This window comes from Notothenia rossii (assembly GCF_949606895.1).
Source record: "Notothenia rossii genome assembly, chromosome: 7".
Lineage (NCBI taxonomy): Eukaryota > Metazoa > Chordata > Actinopteri > Perciformes > Nototheniidae > Notothenia > Notothenia rossii.
Genome location: NC_136905.1, coordinates 29,035,278 through 29,055,198, shown reverse-complemented (window position 1 = coordinate 29,055,198; position 19,921 = coordinate 29,035,278). Strand labels below are relative to the sequence as shown.

At 41.0% G+C, this 19,921-nt stretch overlaps 1 protein-coding gene across 1 annotated transcript in view; it reads right to left on the bottom strand.

Moving 5' to 3' along the window:
- The window catches only part of znf236 (zinc finger protein 236), a 55,210-nt gene that overhangs the window by 11,542 nt on the left and 23,747 nt on the right, over nt 1–19,921 (bottom strand). The window contains exons 11-24 of the mRNA XM_079692759.1: nt 18,598–18,834; nt 18,323–18,455; nt 17,850–18,110; nt 17,470–17,702; nt 14,609–14,710; nt 12,676–12,818; nt 12,140–12,243; nt 9,685–9,836; nt 8,649–8,825; nt 8,107–8,422; nt 4,769–4,872; nt 3,895–4,329; nt 2,407–2,552; nt 17–233 (exon numbers count right to left, since the gene is read on the bottom strand). Of these exons, the coding sequence (XP_079548885.1) occupies nt 17–233; nt 2,407–2,552; nt 3,895–4,329; nt 4,769–4,872; nt 8,107–8,422; nt 8,649–8,825; nt 9,685–9,836; nt 12,140–12,243; nt 12,676–12,818; nt 14,609–14,710; nt 17,470–17,702; nt 17,850–18,110; nt 18,323–18,455; nt 18,598–18,834 (2,760 nt within the window). The remainder of the gene's footprint in view (nt 1–16; nt 234–2,406; nt 2,553–3,894; nt 4,330–4,768; nt 4,873–8,106; nt 8,423–8,648; nt 8,826–9,684; nt 9,837–12,139; nt 12,244–12,675; nt 12,819–14,608; nt 14,711–17,469; nt 17,703–17,849; nt 18,111–18,322; nt 18,456–18,597; nt 18,835–19,921) is intronic.

Below are 19,921 nucleotides of genomic sequence, written 5' to 3'. Positions count from 1 at the left end.
AAGCTGCCAAACAAACCTGTAGCATCATGCTCAGAGAGGCTGGCCTGTGTGAGGGTGGAGGGCTGCAGGGCCAGGCTGGTCAGTGGGTGGAGGACCACATTGGCAGACACCGAGGGGTCGGAGGTGGACATGAGCTGGCTGCCAGAGTGGGAGATGAGGCTTGCGTCAACACTCAGGGGTTGAGAGAGGAGACCGCCTTGTTGAAAGGTCTGCTGCAGGAGGGCATGGTCAATCTGAAATAGAAAGTATTACTTTAGATCAGATGGAAAGAGAACAGAGTAGCATGCAGAAATGTATATCAAACAGACACAGCGAAAACACAAGAGGGTTTCTTTTTGAAAACTGTTTCGGGGTTATTAAGTTAAGTTAAGTTTCCTCCCTTTGATAGTTTTTCACAACTTTAATCTGTGATCTGAAACATACTCCAAGAATGAAGATGAAAATGTGCAATAAAATGATTAGCCTGCATACTTCTTCTGACCCCTCCTATGCATATATATTTTTAGGGGGTACTTTGAATCTTTTCTAGGTTGGATGTTTGTATGGAAGGCAAGTGAGAAATACTAAATTCTCTTCCTCTGGAAAACAGTTGAAAACATAAAAAAAAATTGTAGTTGTGGGTAGTTGTTTAATACTCAATTTGGCCGTTAAGCACCACTACTCTGTTTTCTAAATAGTACCCAACAATCTCAAGTACTGCCAATGTTATATTGCTTGCTAAAGACAGTATGTGTATTTTGTATTATAAAGGACATAATATGTTGATTTTGAGTTTCATATTTGTATGTTGTGCCTCTACTGTGACATGTCTCCCTGCTTTAATGTTTAAAAACATCTTTATTTTTCTCATACTGCCTGACCTGCAGCATCTCTTTTCACCCTCTGTCTGAAAACAGAGCCCAGTCTGCTCTGATTGGTTAGCTGGCAGGCTCTGTTGTGATTGGTCAACCGCTTAGAGAGGTCCTGCCCATTAGCCTATCATGAGCGTTGTGTTGGAGCGCTAGCCAATAGAAGGGTGAGTGTTACATATTGATGTCACGATGTTACAGAAGTAAACAAAGGAGTCCTATGGAGGCTTTTCAGGCAGACGGGGGGGGGGGACGACGACGTGTGTGGGGGAGCTCCCGGATGTTAGCCTTTGCAAACCATTTACATACACAAAACCTATATGACACACGACAGAAAAGTATAAAAGGGCCCCTTTAAGGCATGAGGGTAGAATTGTTGCAGATTTAGAGAATTAACCACCATTTTCCCCCCCCTTCCTTGCCTCAAGTTTCTGAGAGAAAATAAACGTTGCTTCACCATTTAGATGGAGCCCATGAGAAAAAACACTATCTGACACAGAATCCAATATCAACATTCAGCTAGCCATAAAAAACTAATTGGATTGGAACCGTAGTGTGCACATCAGGTGTGTCAATACTACATTTTGTATCACTTTTACAGCCAAATGGACAACTCATCATGGGCTTTATGTGAAGAAGCTCTGCTGAATCTTATTTGGTGCTCATTTGGGATTGCAGGATCCTACGCTAGATTGCTTATACCCTCACTATCACCTTTATGGACCTCTAGAATGGTGAAGCTAAGCCCTGGACAAACCATCATTAGCAAATACATTATATTGCAAACCAGCTGCAGAAAAAAGCAATATCATTGCTGTCTACGTTTAGTGAATACATTCCCACACAAAACAAACACTGTTGGTAAAGACTAATTAATTAGTCAATGTCGACAAGGGTGGTTTGACATGTCTAATTGTGTAATGAAATGAACAAATACAAAAAATTATAGCTGATGAATAAACACATCCAAAAAACATTTTTGCAAACACTAGATAATTAATTAAATGCTTGGTAAAAAATTATATTAGTAAGTCGACTGCTAAAATTTTGCTCAGCTCATTTAAAGGACATTAAGAAAAGGCAAGGTTTAAAAGCCTGCCGATGTTACTGGGGGAATAAGCCACAGACTTTACAATACAACTGATGTAGAAGGCGTATAATTAAAAGTAGTTTAGCACTCAAAATGAAATTACGCAGTAAATTCCATTTTGATTAATTAAAAACTAAAGTAAGAATAATGAGGCAGGGTGTGTCCATAGAATATCAATATACTTAAAACGTTTCTGACCTATAAACTGTTTCTTTATAAATATTATGTAACTATTAACCATTACACAATTTAGTTTTGGTTCATAAAAGCATGTATTTTAGAAAAATTCTATGACAAGGAGGCTACTACTCGTAGTTGCTCCTCTGAGATATTTGATTCCCTTCAATAGGAAATAACTGCAGAGTAAAATGTTCTCAATCAACATTAATGTATAAGATCTTCCTAAGCATCAAGGGGATGACCCACATGGAAAATTACATATTGTATTCAGTAGTATTTGTGTGTAACCTGTAGTGTGATGTTGTTGATGTTGCTGGCGTCGAGGCCAGAGATCTGCACGTTGGGGCACACCAGGTTGGCAGGCGTCAGCTGCAGGTGGATGCCATCCAGCGTGGTGAGGCCATCTGGGAGGGACACCGTCAGGTCTCCTGCAGCTGCACACACACACACACACACACACACACACACACACACACACACACACACACACACACACACACACACACACACACACACACACACACACACACACACACACACACACACACACACACACACACACACACACACACACACACACACACACACACACACACACACACACACACACACACACACACACACACACACACACACACACACACACACACACACACACACACACACACACACACACACATTTTGTAATGTCATTCTATTTGGCTGATACAACTGCTGAAATAATTTGTTCATTTATTTTAATATTTCTTATCCGTGTTTATAGGATTTCCTGTTGTTGTTTAACTCAGCTATATTGTCAACAAAGTATATTCCTGTATATATTTCCAAGCTTGAGAAAACTATGGTATGTAAATATGCACATTTTTCAATAAATGTTGGCTGAACCTTCCACTAAAGGAAAAGATAGAAATCAATAATCTCGAATTCTGGAAATCCTTTTTCTACAATGCTTTATCTAATTTCCTTCAAAAATTGTATATTCCTTAACATCCAGACCATTTTATCAACAATTTACAGAGGACACAAAGCCAGACTTATTGTGTTAACTCATGTTTCAAAACCCTAAGTACTGTACTTGAATGTTGTTATTCTTATAGCATGGATGTTTTATCTGCCTCAATAAATGCAGCTAAGATGAATATAAACATCACAAACATCCTCTTTGGAGGAGTTCTGATATCGTGAAAAATGTATTTGTGTTCAAAATGATCAAATAGTAGATTTGATTGGAGAAAAATGGTTACACTGAAATAGGGCTGAACGATTGATCGATTTAAAATCGAAATCGCGATTTGAAATGATACGATTATCAAATCGATAATCGAAATTACTTAACAAGATAACGTGATTCATCATACTAACAAAGCAAAGCTCATAACTAATCATTTATTTGTACTAGCCAAGCGCAATGCATGGCAGGGGTGGCCAACTAGCTAACCTAAGCTATGGTTAGCAGTATAGCTGTACCTTAGCTATACATTATGAATCTGGCATTTGCAATTTATATGGTCAAAGGTCATAAGACATGCAGCTAATGGTCCAAGACAAAATATAGGAACATGACATATGATATTAATCCTATTACAATTAAAAGATATGGTTACAACCATCATGTCACTGTTTCCGAGCCCAAAGATTGCCATCCTGCAAATAACAGAATGACTGCAGTCTACTTAACAAATACTGATGTCTATTATACGATTTTTTTGAAAATAGCTTCTTTAATTTTGTTGTATTGTGTTGTATTGTTCTGTGCGATCCTTTCAAAGGGCTTACCTGACATAGAGGCAGGTAAAATGGCCTGTCCCACCAGTCCCTGTTGCAGTAGATTCTGGTCAAACTGCCCTGTCAGGACTTGGCTAGCAGGGAGGTACATGTTGGGGTCAGAGTTGCCAGTTTGCAGCAGACCCACAGGTTGAAGAGCATCTAAAGCCGCTGACTGCTGGCTCAGGCCCTGCCCCAGAGCCTGCCCAGTCCCTGGGTCTTGACCATGACCAGAGGACAAGGCAGACCGCTTGGATCTGCGACTTTCTAGGCTTGGACGGAAATGGCACTGGATGTGGGTTTTGCGGTGGCCTGAAGTTCTGAATCGTAGTTCACAGAAGGGACATTTGAAGGGCTTGGAGCCTGTGTGGAGGCGCATATGCACCTTCAAGCTGCCCTTTGTAGAGAAGGAGGTGTTGCACATGTGACAGCTGAATAGTTTCTGACCTGCAAAGATAAAGTAAAAAAAGTGAAAGTTACTTTGTGGGTTCTTCTATTCTCTGTGAATTTTGGATTTTGTAAGAAGGCAGTGATATAACCGTTCTAAAATATGAAACAGCTTTGAAATTTCAAGGAAAGCGCCTAAAGAGTCTGCAATCAGGTCAGGGAGTTTTTGAAAACGTTTTCTTCTTCCTCTCTTCCTACAGCTAAAAAACTAATTAATAATAAAAGTCAGTTGTTCAAAACAACAGTGGATACAGTAGACTATTCTTCAATTATTCATAACAAAGTTCCAATAAAGTTGTTATCCTAGTTTTGGGAAATAATTTTGCCAGAACCTTGTTTAAAAGACACTCATCCAAATACCCTACTAACAGTAGAATCGCCCTTAACAATTTTGACCTCAACATCAATAAGCAACCAAATATAGTGATCAAACATGAACCTGTATGTGTCTTCACATGGCAGTCCAGGGTAGATTTCACTGTAAAACTCTTCCCACATTCATCACACTTGTAAGGTCTTTCTCCCGTATGGATCCGAATATGCCTAGAAATTGAAGCAGATCAACATAGGTACATTTGAAAGAGGACACATGAGAGATTTAGTGTGAAAAAAGACAGCACAATCAAGTATTGACACGGTTTTCTGCCCAAGAGCACTCTTCCATCTCATGCCTTTGGTGCCCAGTGCCGTTGTAACACCAGCTTGCAAAAGATTGCAAATGCACGGTGACTCCAAATATGAAAACTTAAATAATAAATGTGCCTCACTTGTTTTATCAAAACAACAGTCAAAAATCACTTTCAAAAACATGGGCCAGCTTCTAGAGATTTTAAACATATATTGTGTTTCTGATGTCTGTCATTTCACACTTTAATCAAGAAGTCTGACAAATAATTGCACGTGCAAATTGATTGGGGAATTTGGAAAAACATACTGACCTTTGATCAAGGAGGTTTATATGTTATTTATACGGCTACATTAATGTTAAAAGTATAGCCTAAGGGTGTGGGGGAAAAGCTAGATTGACATAAATGACATCTGAGTAGTTTTATAGTATCATGTACAGCGAGAAGGACTATTATAGGTGGAATAAAATAAGACAAAAATGAAATGTAGTTTAATAAATTAATTTGTGGGACAAGAAAACTATTCCAAATAATGTCATCAATGAAATATACATTATATCAGGGGTTCCCAACCTTTATTGTGCCAAGGACCGGCAGATCCATAAAAAAAAAATCGCGGACCGGTTGTCAATTTTAACTGATTTTAATATTTACTCACCACCAGCAGGTAGCAAGAGAGGCTAATTGTATGTAACAGCCTGAACAAATACTAGAACAATATGCATCCAAAACATATTAACAACGTTTAAAAAAGAACCGGGGTCGTTTTTTGTTTTTTTCGGAAAAACGGAAAACCAGAAAAACGACGTTATTCAGTATTTAAACCAAAGCGGGAAAACAGATAAATCAACGTTTTGGTTTTGTTTGTATGATTTACGGATAATCCAGTGAATGCTGGGAAAACGAGGAGAAGGCGCATTAGGAGATGTCCGGTCGCCAGGGTGTGTGTGTGTGTGTGTGTGTGTGTGTGTGTGTGTGTGTGTGTGTGTGTGTGTGTGTGTGTGTGTGTGTGTGTGTGTGTGTGTGTGTGTGTGTGTGTGTGTGTGTGTGTGTGTGTGTGTGTGTGTGTGTGTGTGTGTGTGTGTGTGTGTGTGTGTGACAATGGCATTTGTTTTCAGAAGATATTCTGATAGTGTCGTTCGTTCCGGTGCACTCCGACAGCATTTAGCACTACATCGATATATTGTACATTCATCATTGGGCGCGATGAAATGGACAGTTAGTACAAATGCAAATGTGGTTGTCAGGGTGACAGAGCCTTGTGCCGGTACTTCACATACAGCTTTTACCAGCTTTGTGGTAAAAAAAAACACTTTCCCCTCAAAGTTGGTGCATATTCATCTGCAATTGTGAAACTTAACAAATACTAGTTTTGCAGCGCACAAAACACACACAGACGTCTTGAGCTACCCTCCACTTATCTTGATCTTCCAAATTATATCTAAGGTGTGTGTGTACACAACTGTGTGTTTGCTACTTATGCCACAGACAGCTGTTGTTTGTATTGCCCCAAGTGCTCAAACCCACTTTGTAATTAGCTCCATCTATGTGTTACTTTACAGAAGTGACGAATGTGTGTGGGTGGAGGGGGGGGTTAGGAGCATTTAGGAGCAAAACCCCCCCCCAACTAACACCACCACCATCCAAATTCACAAACACCCTACCCACACCCAATACCCCTTATGCAAAGTCGAGCCTGTAACACACACACACGCGCACACACGCACACACACACACACACACACACACACACACACACACACACACACACACACACACACACACACACACACACACACACACACACACACACACACACACACACACACACACACACACACACACACACACACACACACACACACACACACACACACACACACACACACACACACACACACACACACACACACACACACACACACACACACACACACACACACCATGCGCCTTGGTGAGGTGACAGGACATCTCCTTCGTAAAACTAATAAAAGGGGGAGTAATCGGGCAGTTCGATGTGTGTAGAGATGTGTGTAGAGATGTGTGTAGAGGTGTGTGTGGTTAACACGTAGCAGCCTGCAGTCACTCGCTGTTCTGATGAAGGTAAACACAGCGAAGGCGGTGCGTAAAAAGGCACATCTTTAGCCGCTGGTGCTGCACTTCTCAGAGGTGGAGTATACGTCCTGCTGCCTCCTGATGCTGCAGCCATTTCATGAAGTGAAGGAGGTTTTCCTTCTATAAAACAGCTGTGGGCAGCAGATACCGTGAGAGTCCCGGACATGAATTCATAGATCAAGGCAGACTGGTTTACTCTCCTGTTTTGCCAATCCGGTGCTTAAACAAATAGCTCTACACCCCTGGCCGACATGTCCTTAAAATGAAGTCAGAGTGTGAAATATATCTCAAATGATGTATGCAATGCCATTCCCCCACATAAACATAACAGTCTGCAATTAAACGGTTGTCTCCTGTGCGCTCCTCTTCGTACTTGGCGCACCGGTAACTTTCTCGTGCGCACAAGAGGCTGAGACCAGGCTGAGCCGCCGAATCCCTCGGAACATCATAAAAGCCATTTTCAACGGTTTTCTGGTGGAAGATTAACTAGGCTACTGGATTAAATAATATGACTAGTATAGGTGCGGAAAAAAATCAATATATTATCATAAATTATTTTTATATATTTATATATATATTAAATATTACGATAAACTCACAGCTATTTCGCGGTACCGGTCCGCTGACCGGGGGTTGGGAACCCCTGCATTATATTACATATTTGGATGAAAATAGGTGTTAATTGATGTCGGTCGATCAGCTTCGAGAGAATGGTTGCCAACCCCTGACCCTGAGAGAGTGACCATGAGACTGCATTCTTATTGTATTTATATTCTTGCTGTTATGGTACCATTACTTGGAGCAACCAAAAAAGGATAATTGTTAAGTAAAAACAACCAACAATAATAACAAAGAATTGAAAAAAATGAAGGGTATCTTAAACTTTTACAGAACAGCTAAGATAAAAAAGACCCAATTTAAAGCAATGGTTTTAAAATACGTAGCGCTTTCATTCCATTTCATTTTTGCTTCATGATGAGAACGTGAGAGTCGGACATGTTTCTCCTAAAGACCAATAAACAGGAGTGATATTTACCTAACGAGGTCACTGGGCTTCTTGAAGCTCTTGGGGCAGAAATTGCAGCAGTTGGCAAACTTTGGTTCTGTCTCCAGCTCCACAGCCTTGTCTTTGATCTCACTGATGCGATCCCTCTCCGCAGCCGACTGGGCAAGGATCCGCTCCGACACCGAGGCCTCCTCGCCGGGATCTTTCGCCAGCTCGGCCGTCTGCTCCTCAGTGAATGTGATGATTTCTAAACCCTTCCTCTTTAACTTCAGCTCCCCGTCCTCATCCTCTTCTTCTTCTTCCTCCTCCTCCTCTTCCTCAATGTCTTCTCCATCCAGACGCATAACTGAGAGAATTCGGCAAAGGGAAATGTAAACTTTCTAGACAGTGATGTACAAAACAGCTTCTTTCAAATATTTGAAATACAACAATCGATCGGTTAGCATTTTAGCATTTCCCCCTAAATGTCATCTTTTTAGAATATTAAAGTAATGGGATGTAAGTTTTCAATGACCCACTGTAGGAAAAAGTGTCATGTAATGAAATGTTTAAAGTTGTCTCGGCCTCCTTACTCTGATCCTCCACAGCGTGCTCCTTCTTCATATGCTTTTTACACAGCAGGCTGGTCCTGAAGTTGTCGTCACACACGGAGCATTTGAAAGACTTGATGTGGATGATCATGTGGCGGTTCAGGCTGCCGTTGGTGGTGAATGAGGCGTCACAGACATTACACTTAAAGGGCTTCACTCCTGTCAGCGAAAGAGGAGAGGCAGGGGTTTCAGGACGTTGCATTTGAAACATTTTATACGATTTCACTAAAGAATAAGGTATTACTAAAACTTTCCATATATTTTTGTGATACTGCCAATTAATTTGTTGGTCTTGCTCCAAGTCCCTAAAACACCTATTCCCGCTTTGAATTACATAAATGACATGTTGTAATTTGTTCTCATCCCGGACTCAGGATGGTTTTAGTATCGTGGGGATACAGTCATTTGACAGGCTGTGTCCATGTGGTAAATGGGTGTAATTAACAATGTAAATACGCTGTAATATGAGTCTAATAACACTGGTAGGTGTAAAAAGAAAAAATACGGATGTAATACGGATGTAACAACAATGTAATTACATAGGTGTTATGTGTGTGTGATATGGGTCTTACATGGGTAAAAGAAGGTTGTTATAAGGGTTTCATAATGGTGTAACATGGGTAGGATAACAGTGTAAGTTGGGTGCAATGTAGAAAAGAGAAATCAATTTCATTTCGTATTCATTTATATGTGATTTGAGGGTTAAGAAATTGAGCTACTTCATAAATCATTTTACTCATAAGCCTATTTTGTTCCCATGGCACCAGGGGTATTTATCCCCCTTTGTTTTAAAAAATCTTATTTAGTAATTTGTAATCGTGGTGTGAATACAATGCATGACCAGGTTTTGGGAGATAAGGTAATGAAAAAAAATCACAATGTACCCCTGGCATCTTAATAATTTGATGAAAAAATTAATTGAATGCAATGGAATAGACATATTTAAAGGGGGCAATGGCCTACAAAGGCTTTGGGTTTTTAAAAGCTAATTAATTTAGGAGGTCGTTGCTAAGCTTACCTGTGTGCGTGTTGAGGTGGGACTTTAGCACTCCGGCTGATACAAAGGCTCGTCCACAGAGATTACATCTGTAGGGTTTCTCCCCGGTGTGGGAGCGCACGTGTTGCTTCAGGTGGCTTGACTTTTTGAAGCCCCTATTACACCAATTGCACCTGACAAGAGCAAAAGAAAGGCCCATTATTGAAACAAATGTAATGATAAACAGAGAGACCAGAGCAGCTAAGTAGTCTGTAGAGTCAGATGAGACATTTGGTGAATGCAGCTTTAAGCTGATGTCACAGAGAAAAACAGCCTGGGAGAATGATTTAAATTCTTTATGCGCTTTGTCTCAAAGTTCCCTTCTTATTAAAGAGACAAATCCTGAATGCAAAGGAAAATGTGGATATGATGGATGATACAGAGGACTAAAGGCTATTTTTTAAGCCAAATTGGTTTCTACTTTTGACAAAAGTTTTGAGTAGCTTCGACCTGATACCTTGGCAAACCCAGTGTATCCCTGTGCAGTGGCGGTTCTAGAACATTTTACATGGGGTTGCAAAGGGGGGGGCAAGAGGTCATACCAGGGTGGCATGGGAGGGCGGACAGTACGTGGTATTTTATACTGTATATAACCTATTTATTGTTAAATCATGACCTTACACAAGTGTTCTTAATTCACAAGAGAAACAAGGTGTTCAAATAAACAAACTCAAATATAGTATAAAACAGCTCGATACTCATGATACCCTAGAATTCTGTTTACTGTAAGTACAGTAAAAGTACTTAGTAATAATGAAGTACACAAATGACATCACCCATCTCTTAAGAGCTAAAGGTGACCTGTGCAGCAACACATTTCAATAAATATTTGATCTTTATATTTGTCAATACCAAGAGCTGCTAGATTGTAGCGGCTGTGACCAATGATCACAGAGTAATTCTCAGGTATTTGAGCTATAATATAACTTTACATTAGACGGTGCTTCTACCCAAAGCAACTCACAATAAGCGCAATTAACCATGAAGATACATAACAGCAAGAATACTGCAAGTACCTTCAAATAAGCCAAACTTTTATTAAATATTGGAATGGCCAGGGTGCAGTGGAAACAGGTGGGTTTACATCTCCGACGAAAGATGTGCAGAAATTCTGCAGTTTTGATATCAATGGGGAATATGACTAGAAAATGACAACCAACTAGCAAAAAGGATTGTTTGGTCGTGACAAAGATACAAAAATAAAAGAACAGACAAGCAAATTCTATGTCCAGATTTGGGACCTGTCGGACAAAATACAATTGCAGTGCAATCAGGCTTAATTGGTGGAATGAGTGCCTCTCCTGAGTAACCTGGAGTTTAACTGCTCTCAAAGTAGTCTGAGAGCATGTTGAAAAATATGTTCTGGTTTGGAGACATAATTGAACTCTTTGGGCCTGAATGGCAAGCGCTTTACTTTTGCATGGCATGGTTGCATCACGTAGAAAAGACAGCATGTTTTAGGATCTGTGAGAATCAGGGGACTCTGAGGGAAGCGTAAACACGATCAGAATAGGCAGAGATTCTCTTTTCAGTACAACCAGAATGCATCAGGCAAGAACAGAGCAGAAGCAGATTCCGCAAAGTCACAGAGTGTTCTTCAATGGCGCAGTAAATGCTGGACATATGCTTGCTTTTTTCACCACGGGTTCACATAAAAGCTGGCATCCTAAGCGGAAATGTCCACATAGATACGGATGAACATGTCTTACTGGAGGATTCCACTGAATGACACCAGAAAACTTGTACCTTGCATAACTTCCAGTTTTGCATGATTTAAACAATAAACATAAAGTATTATTTTGCGAAAAATGTGTCTCAGTGAACTGGAGATTGATAAAAAAATAAAATGCCTAGCTAAGTAAGGTACCTCATCCTGTGACTGGTGGGGAAAACACACTATCGGCGCTGCCCACATTCCATTTCCCCCAAACGTTGCTTACATTTTATGTCCTTTATGTCAAATTATCAAATGTTATTTAACATACTGTCAACAGCTTTTTTGATTAGCATTAGCAGTAGCATTTAGCATTTCTTCCAAAATGTCCCCCATTGTTTTCGTTGATGATGTGCCTACTGACCCCTGATCCTGTCACGTCAACATAATGCACTACAGATTATGTGTGATTATCTTTAGTGTTCATTTCTGAGGATGTAAAAACCAACGCTCCGATCAGACGCAAGCAGACATCATGCATATGCGTAGTGAAAGCAATTACATCACTGGCTTAAGACCTAAGGATCACAGTTTAATAATGTAATGTATATCTATTCTAAAATAATCTGTAAGCAAATAAGATAACAGTTCTGTTGAGAAATGAAGGTGGGCATAGATGGCAGAGGAATCTCTTTTGATATTTTTCTCCTTACGGTTGCTTTTACAAAAGGTTGGGAATAGAAATGTGAAGAGGTTTTAGCAAGAAGTAAGTCAGAAGTAAACCTGTAGGCTCTCTTGCTGTTGTCCTCGCTGTCATCCTGGTAGTCCTGTGTTTCAGTGCTCAGCTGAAGCTCATCCTGAGTGCTCTGTTGAAGAAGTCCATTCGTCTAGATTTCACAAGATAAATCAACAAAATCACCTTATCGCAGAATTAAATATATTTAGGAGGCATTATTGGTTTTGGTCAGTTTTAGCTAGGTGAACCAGAATATGAATGCACATTACATTGAGAAACAATTAAACCATTTCAGGGGGTATTTCATTATTAAGGCGTATTTTTAATAATTTGAGAGAGCCGGATGCACTTTTCCCCAGTTGCAAGTTTGTATGCTAAGCTAGGCTAATTAATCGCTATCTCCAGTAGTGTACTTAACCCACATATATGAGAGTGGTATCAATCTTCTTGTCCTAATGAAGCATGCATACAAACAAAAAAGTCCAACATGTCTTTATCAATAGTTGTGTACTGCTCAGCTACTAATCAGCTTTCTAAGTCCAGGTGAGTGTAAGGGCTTATTGGGTATAGTCCCAGGACTCACCACTTCAGCACTGGAAACGTGGAGCAGGTTGGGGGGGTGATAGCTGGAGGACAGGGCCTGGGACTCCAGGGTGCTGGAGTCCTGCAGCTGCTGGACGCTGGAGAACTGGGCCTGACTGTAGCTAGATTCAGTGATGGTGAAGCCTGAGGGGAGAAGACAACGAGAAATCAGTATCTTCCGCTATTCATCACATCTCAAAGAAGAATTTATTGAAGAATAAAATGGCAAATGGCAAATAATAATTCAAAAGTGTTTAGCTTTTAAACTTTGCAATTCCACATATGTGAATACTAGACACTATGCACATGAAACCCAAGGGGTTGATATAACCAATTAGGCCACAAACTATGGAAGGCCATAGGGGACTTTCTTGAAATGATAATGTAGACTTCAAAATTAAAGGTAACTCCACAAAAGTATAATCTTCAACATAGGTATGCATTGTTAAAGTGGATACATTTTCCTTTTCACATGGGCCTTTTATGACCATACTAAATTAAATTGAAACTGCTTTATGAGATTGCATTTTAAAATGCAATCTTGGACTGAATCTTGAAAACTGCATTTCAAATCGTGACAATTTCTTTCTATGCAAAAATGGAAAAAAAAAGCTGCATTAATTACACTGCATTTTAATATTCAAATTGATTCAACATTATAATGTTGAACCCTGTACTGACTCAACATTAAGAGTTAAACAGTTTTTTTAATGTACATTTCGTTATTATCATAGAATGCCAATATAAGTATTTAAAAATGCTAATAGGATTATTGCATTTTATTTATAACTCAACTAACACATTCATTTTAAGAAATGATGATGGTACTGTGGAACAAAATGTTGATTTTCAAGTGTAAATGTACATTTTAATAATGTCTCCTAAAGGCTTCCATACCTAAAAACTACATACTAATGCTTGATACAAGGCAGTGGTAAACCGGGGGTTAAACATGGATTAGCAGCTCAAGAGCCCTCCTGCCCAGGCACATGTGCTTTGTGCCCTTGAACATTTGGTAGCACTGCAGGCAATATGAGAGTGATGAAATACCCAGTCTGCTCTGGACAGATAACAAGGTTGTTGAGTCCCAGGAGAGAGCAGGAAGGCTAGATCTGCCAGACAGATGTTTGCTGTCAGAGTGCGATGATGCCCACTGCTCTCATCCACAGAATCCAGGCTGCCAAAACAGTCAGTTGGCATGATGGGAACTCTGTGAGTTAGTTATTTGAGTGAAAGTAGTAACCATATATTTGAGAGCCCTACACTGGATTTAGAGTTACACAATGGAAAGGGAAGAAAGAACATAAAACATCAGGGAAAGTGCCTCTATATCTCCTGTTTATCTCAGATTAGATTAGATTATATATTATATATATTTAATTGTCATTGCACTGGAGTACAAAAAATGGCTATTAGAATCTAACTCTTTTACAACATTAACTGTATAGTAATTTTCTCCTTTGATTTTTGAGTGAAACTGACAGTAAATGTAATTCATCAATCATTTTTGATGTCTTTCTAATTATAATCTCAACTAAAAGGGTTCTTACTAAGGTCGTTTGTTGAGGCCAACTTCGCACATTGCACAATTCACTTTTAATGGAAAAAAAACTAAGGGGAAATTACTGGAACGAAAAGGGACCTTCTACAACTCATTGTCTAGTCGCTTTCCTATGAGAAACCTTTGTTTTACACAATGAGATATGACAGTATGCACAGTTCTCCTTAATGGCATTTGTTTCAATGTAGACATCTCACTCATGCTACCATGAAAACAGGGGTTGCACAAGTAACCTCGTTTTTTACTTCATTTTCCTACATAAACGCATATTTGATTGATTATTTTTCATGCAATACAGACATCACAGATTACAAATGTAATCTCTGGAGGGAAAAGCATGCATGAGTGAAATAAGTGAGATGTCAGTTTGTACCTTGTGTTAGAGCTTGCTGGTCAAAGGAAGGCTGAGGAAGTGTTGGTGTCTCAAACTGGCTGATGTTTTGAGGCAAAGCATGTTGGGTGGTCACATACGAGTCTGTCAACAGAAGAAGAAAAAGATGCAGGTTAGTCTTAAACTCGCAAGGTTTAAGATGGATAGGAATGGCATCTTAACTCTATCAATTAAATTATTCTGGTCATAATTCTCTTATTTTTCTGAACCTTGGTGGTGTTTACCCAATTTAATTCCACGGGTCATTATCCATAAAAACAATGTCTTGCATGTACATAATCGCTTATATTAACTACATAATCCATCATGCATTATCATGGCAACTGCAAAGTAAAAAGGGGTCCATTATTTAAAACATCCATCCATCCATCCATCCATCCATCCATCTTCTCCCGCTTATCCGTGGTCGGGTCGCGGAGGTAGCAGTTCCAGCAGAGAGCCCCAACCTTTCCTTTCCCTGGCCACATCAACCAGCTCTGACTGGGGGATCCCAAGGCGCTCCCAGGCCAGTGAAGAGATATAATCCCTCCACCTGGTCCTAGGTCTACCCTTTGGTCTCTTCCCAGCTGGACGTGCCTGGAACACCTCCCTAGGGAGGCGCCCAGGTGGCATCCTAACTAGGTGCCCGAACACCTTCAACTGGCTCCTTTCGACGCGAAGGAGGAGCGGTTCAACTCCGAGTCCCTCCCGAATGACCGAACTTCTCACCTTATCCCTAAGGGAGACACCAGCCACCCTGCGGAGAAAACCCATCTCGGCTGCTTGTACCCGCAATCTCGTTCTTTCGGTCATGACCCATCCTTCATGACCATAGGTGAGGGTAGGAACGAAAATGGCGCGGTAGACAGAGAGCTTTGCCTTCTGGCTCAGCTCCCTTTTCGTCACAACGGTGCGGTAAAGCGACTGCAGTACCGCTCCCGCTGCTCCGATTCTCCGACCCATCTCACGCTCCATTGTTCCCTCACTCGAGAACAAGACCCCGAGATACTTGAACTCCTTCACTTGGGGTAAGGACTCATTCCCTACTTGGAGTGGACAGTCCATCGGTTTCCTGCTGAGAACCATGGCCTCAGATTTGGAGGTGCTGATCCTCATCCCAGCCGCTTCACACTCGGTTGCAAACCGATCCAGTGAGTGCTGAAGGTCGCAGACCGATGAAGCCATTAGAACCACATCATCTGCAAAAAGCAGTGGTGCAATCCTTAGTCCACCGAACTGCAGACCCCCTCCCCACGACTACGCCTCGAAATCTGATCCATGTATATTACAAACAGGATTGGTGACAAAGCGCAGCCCTGGCGGAGGCCAACCCTCACCGGAAATGGGTCCGTCTTACTGCCGAGGACCCGGACACAGCTCTCGCTTTAGGAGTACAGAGATTGGATGGCCCTGAGTAGAGACCCCCTCACCCCATACTCCCTCAGAACCTCCCACAGTGACTCCCTGGGAACCCGGTCATACGCCTTCTGCAAGTCTACAAAACACATGTAGACTGGATAAGCGTACTCCCAGGCCCCCTCCAGGATCCTTGCGAGAGTAAAAAGCTGATCCGTCGTTCCACGACCAGGACGGAATCCGCATTGTTCCTCCTCAATCTGAGGTTCGACAATCGGCCTGACCCTCCTTTCGAGTACCTTAGAGTAAACTTTCCCGGGGAGGCTGAGTAGTGTGATGCCTCTATAATTGGCACACACCCTCTGATCCCCCTTTTTGAAAAGGGGAACCACCATCCTGGTCTGCCACTCCTTCGGTATTTAAAACATAATAAACATTATTTATTATAAAGTGAAGGCTTAATTCAGATCTAGATAATGCCATAGGTGCTGCTTTTGTGAACAATATGGAAAAATACCAACCACTCTCCTCTTTTGAACATTTGTATGGAGTGTAAATTGCAGTCTACGCTATTATTTAAAAACCATTAAAAAGAGATATCTGAGGTCAGGAGTACTGACCTGACCACAAGACATGCATTTTAAAACTGATTTCATTTGAGAGGAACCAATTCCGAACAGGCAACAAAACCATTAGTATAAAAACCATGGTGTTTTCTGAAATCAAACGTGGTTTTGAAGGACAATGAAGACTATTTTCAGAGACGTGATATAAGAGAAACCATGGAAAATGAAGCGCGTATGTGCTGCGTTATGAAAGTAACTACGGTACTAAAAGTGCACCTCTGAGCCTAAAGGATGGGTGTGTACTTTTGGAGAAACCAGCTTGAGTGCGCTAGAATTTGAAAATACACAACCGGAAAAAATCTGTCCCTTCCTTACAGAGCCCCTCCTCCAACACACACGAACGCGCACATGACCAATGAGGGCACGAGATAAGTTTGTGCACAGATGGAAGGCTGACAGGCAGGTAGGCCATCCAGTTATTTTAGCCGGGCCGGCTCAAATGATTGGTCGTGCTTTTTACAGTACTACGGCTTCCACAGATGCATTTTTTTAATGTATTTATTGTCAAAGCATTTAATATATTCATTGCTATCGGGATGTTAAGAGCATTCCATGGAATATAACAAAAAGTGTTTCTGAAATAAATTATATACCCCACCTTTAAGAAATAATTGTGAATTCTTGAAAAAGGTCAATGTTAGGGCCACATGAGATGCCTCGTATCTCTTTATGGTCATTAGCATCTTCTACATTACTACCTAGTAGTTTTTTGCACCTAATCAACTGACATTTTCATCGCTTTGTAGTTGTTTTGCGTCCCTTAACAGTCATTCTGCACATCTATGTACTCGTTTTGGTTTTCCAAAAGGCAAGGTAACAGTTAGTCCATACAGACAGGGATGTGCCACTCCTGGCCAGCCCTTTGGCCCGGTGTCTGCGTACCTTCTCCTTGTACAAGGGTCTGGTCAGTCAGGGGGACCTCCAAGGTCACTTCTTGACTTCCATTCACGACCTCTGTCTGGTCCAGTCCCAGCATACTTTGCTGCTCTTCTGAGGTAGCAGGTGGTTGATGGAGGGAGTCTCCCTCTATTTCCACCTGCATTTCATGGTCCACCGTGCCCCCTCCTAAGTGGTCATCTGATGACTGGGGCTGCAGCTGCTGGGCCAATTCATACCTGGTTCGGCAGAACATAAGTTGAATTTATTGAGGTGTTATTATGTTGTACGTGGACTTCCTTGTCAAGGACTGCTCCTAGATCTATGGGGGAAAAAAGTATACAAGAACAGACAGCAATAAAAAACTGTGCGGAGAAAGCCCAAACCTGTGTGTCTTCATGTGCTTCCTGCAGTTGGGAGATGACTTGAAGGTCTTCTGGCAGTATGGGCACATGTAGGGTCGCAGGTCACTGTGGGTGGTCATGTGACGTCGCAGGCTGCCGCTGGTGGTGAATGTGGTGTCGCACATCAGGCACTTGTACGCCTTTAAACCAGAGTGGGTCCTGATGTGAGCCTTGAGGACTCCCGAGGAGGCAAAACCCCGACTGCACTGCAGACACTTGTAGGGCCTTTCTCCTGTATGAGACCTGGGATGATAAAAGGATAACATAACGGAGAACATAAGTAGTTTCAAGTGGGACACAAATTATTAAAAGTAAAGAAATGCCATCTTTATACAGCAATCATTCAATATTATATACAGAATACATTTGAACTGTAAAAACTATCAGTACATGAATTAGAAAAAATACTTGTATTATAAATTCTGTATTGGACAATGTTATTCAAGGAGCTTTACCTGGTATGCTGTTTCAGATGGCTTGATTTCTTGTAGGCCTTATTACAGAACTGGCACTTGTATGGCCGGTCACTGCCCACCACCTCAAGGTATTGTTGAAAGGCCAAGCGGGGGTTTTGGGATGGGATGAGGCCTGTTAAGCAAAATGTGAACAAGAAACATGTGTTCCATTTGAAAAAAGAAATGTAGTTAACTGATCAAAATGGGTTTCACTTCATCTCAAGAACAATTTAGAAGGCGAGTTTGTTCACAATCGTTAACATAACATTTTTTACCAAAGTCAGTGATGAGGATGGGTTCCTGCAGGGGGATGTCGGGCAGAGGTAGGTTACTCTTGGACACTTTGGCTTTGTTGGCTTTGCGAGGAAACTTGTGCTTCTTTTGCTGTAAACTTTTGAAGTGAGACGCAATGTGTGTTTTCCTGTGGCCTGATGTGCGGAAGATCTTGTCACAGTGAGGGCAGGGAAAAGGACGTACACCTGGGAAGAAAGAAAAAGCACTTTTGGAGAATTAGTATTTAGAGAATTAGACTGATCCTGACATGTAAATAAACTACAATTAAATATATTAGAATGTGCTATCCCTAAGAAAATCTAGATAAATAATATAAAACCCCAAGCCTTGCAGTTAGCAGGAGACAATATATATAATATATTTATGAAAAATTACAGCACAAGAAAAGTGACAATGATATCAAACTGTATACGCACAAGCCTTAGTGAGTAACACAGCTGAGAACATTAAGAAAAGTCTTAGCTTAGAGCTAAAAACGTGGCCAAAAGTAAACACCTAACATAGACAAGTGCCATTACATAGCAATCATAGACAACAACTAATGCACAGATGCACATAATAATTAAAGTGATACCGTTTTTTATTCCACACTAATGCTGAAATGTTATGTCCATGGGGATGCTTTGTTTAGGTCCATCTCGCTAAGTAGAGGCAAATTCAGGATAATTGCAAACACATAATTGCAAATGAGGGATCTGGCTGTAGCAGCACCACTATGTATGTACACAGGTCTAGGCAGATTTTGGTCTCTCTCTGCATAATTTATTATACATATAGCTGATAACTAAATGATAAAAGGCTGGAAACATTATGTTGAAAGCTCATGTACGTCCTCTTTTCTACTTAAAGGTGGGGTAAGTAAGTTTGAGAAACCGGCTCGAGATACACTTTTTGTTATATTCCATGGAATGCTCTTAACATCCCGATAGCAATGAATATCTTAAGTGCTTTGACAAAAATCCATTAAAATGTCATCTCTGGAAGCCGTGGCGCTGTAAAAAGCACGACCAATCATTTTAGTCGGCCCGGCGCCCGACTAAAATAACTGGATGGCCTACCTGCCTGTCAGCCTTCCATCTGGGCACAAACTTATCTCGTGCCCGCATTGGTCATGTGCGCGCTTGTGTGTGTTGGAGGACGGGCTCTGTAAGGAAGTGGCAGATTTTTTCCAGCTGTGTATTTTCAAATTCTAGCGCACTCGAGCTGGTTTCTCCAACATTACCCTATCCCACCTTTAAGTGCATACAAATTACGTTTGTCATTCAGATGCAGCAAAGCCGATAAAGTGCAAATGTTTTTGTTAGT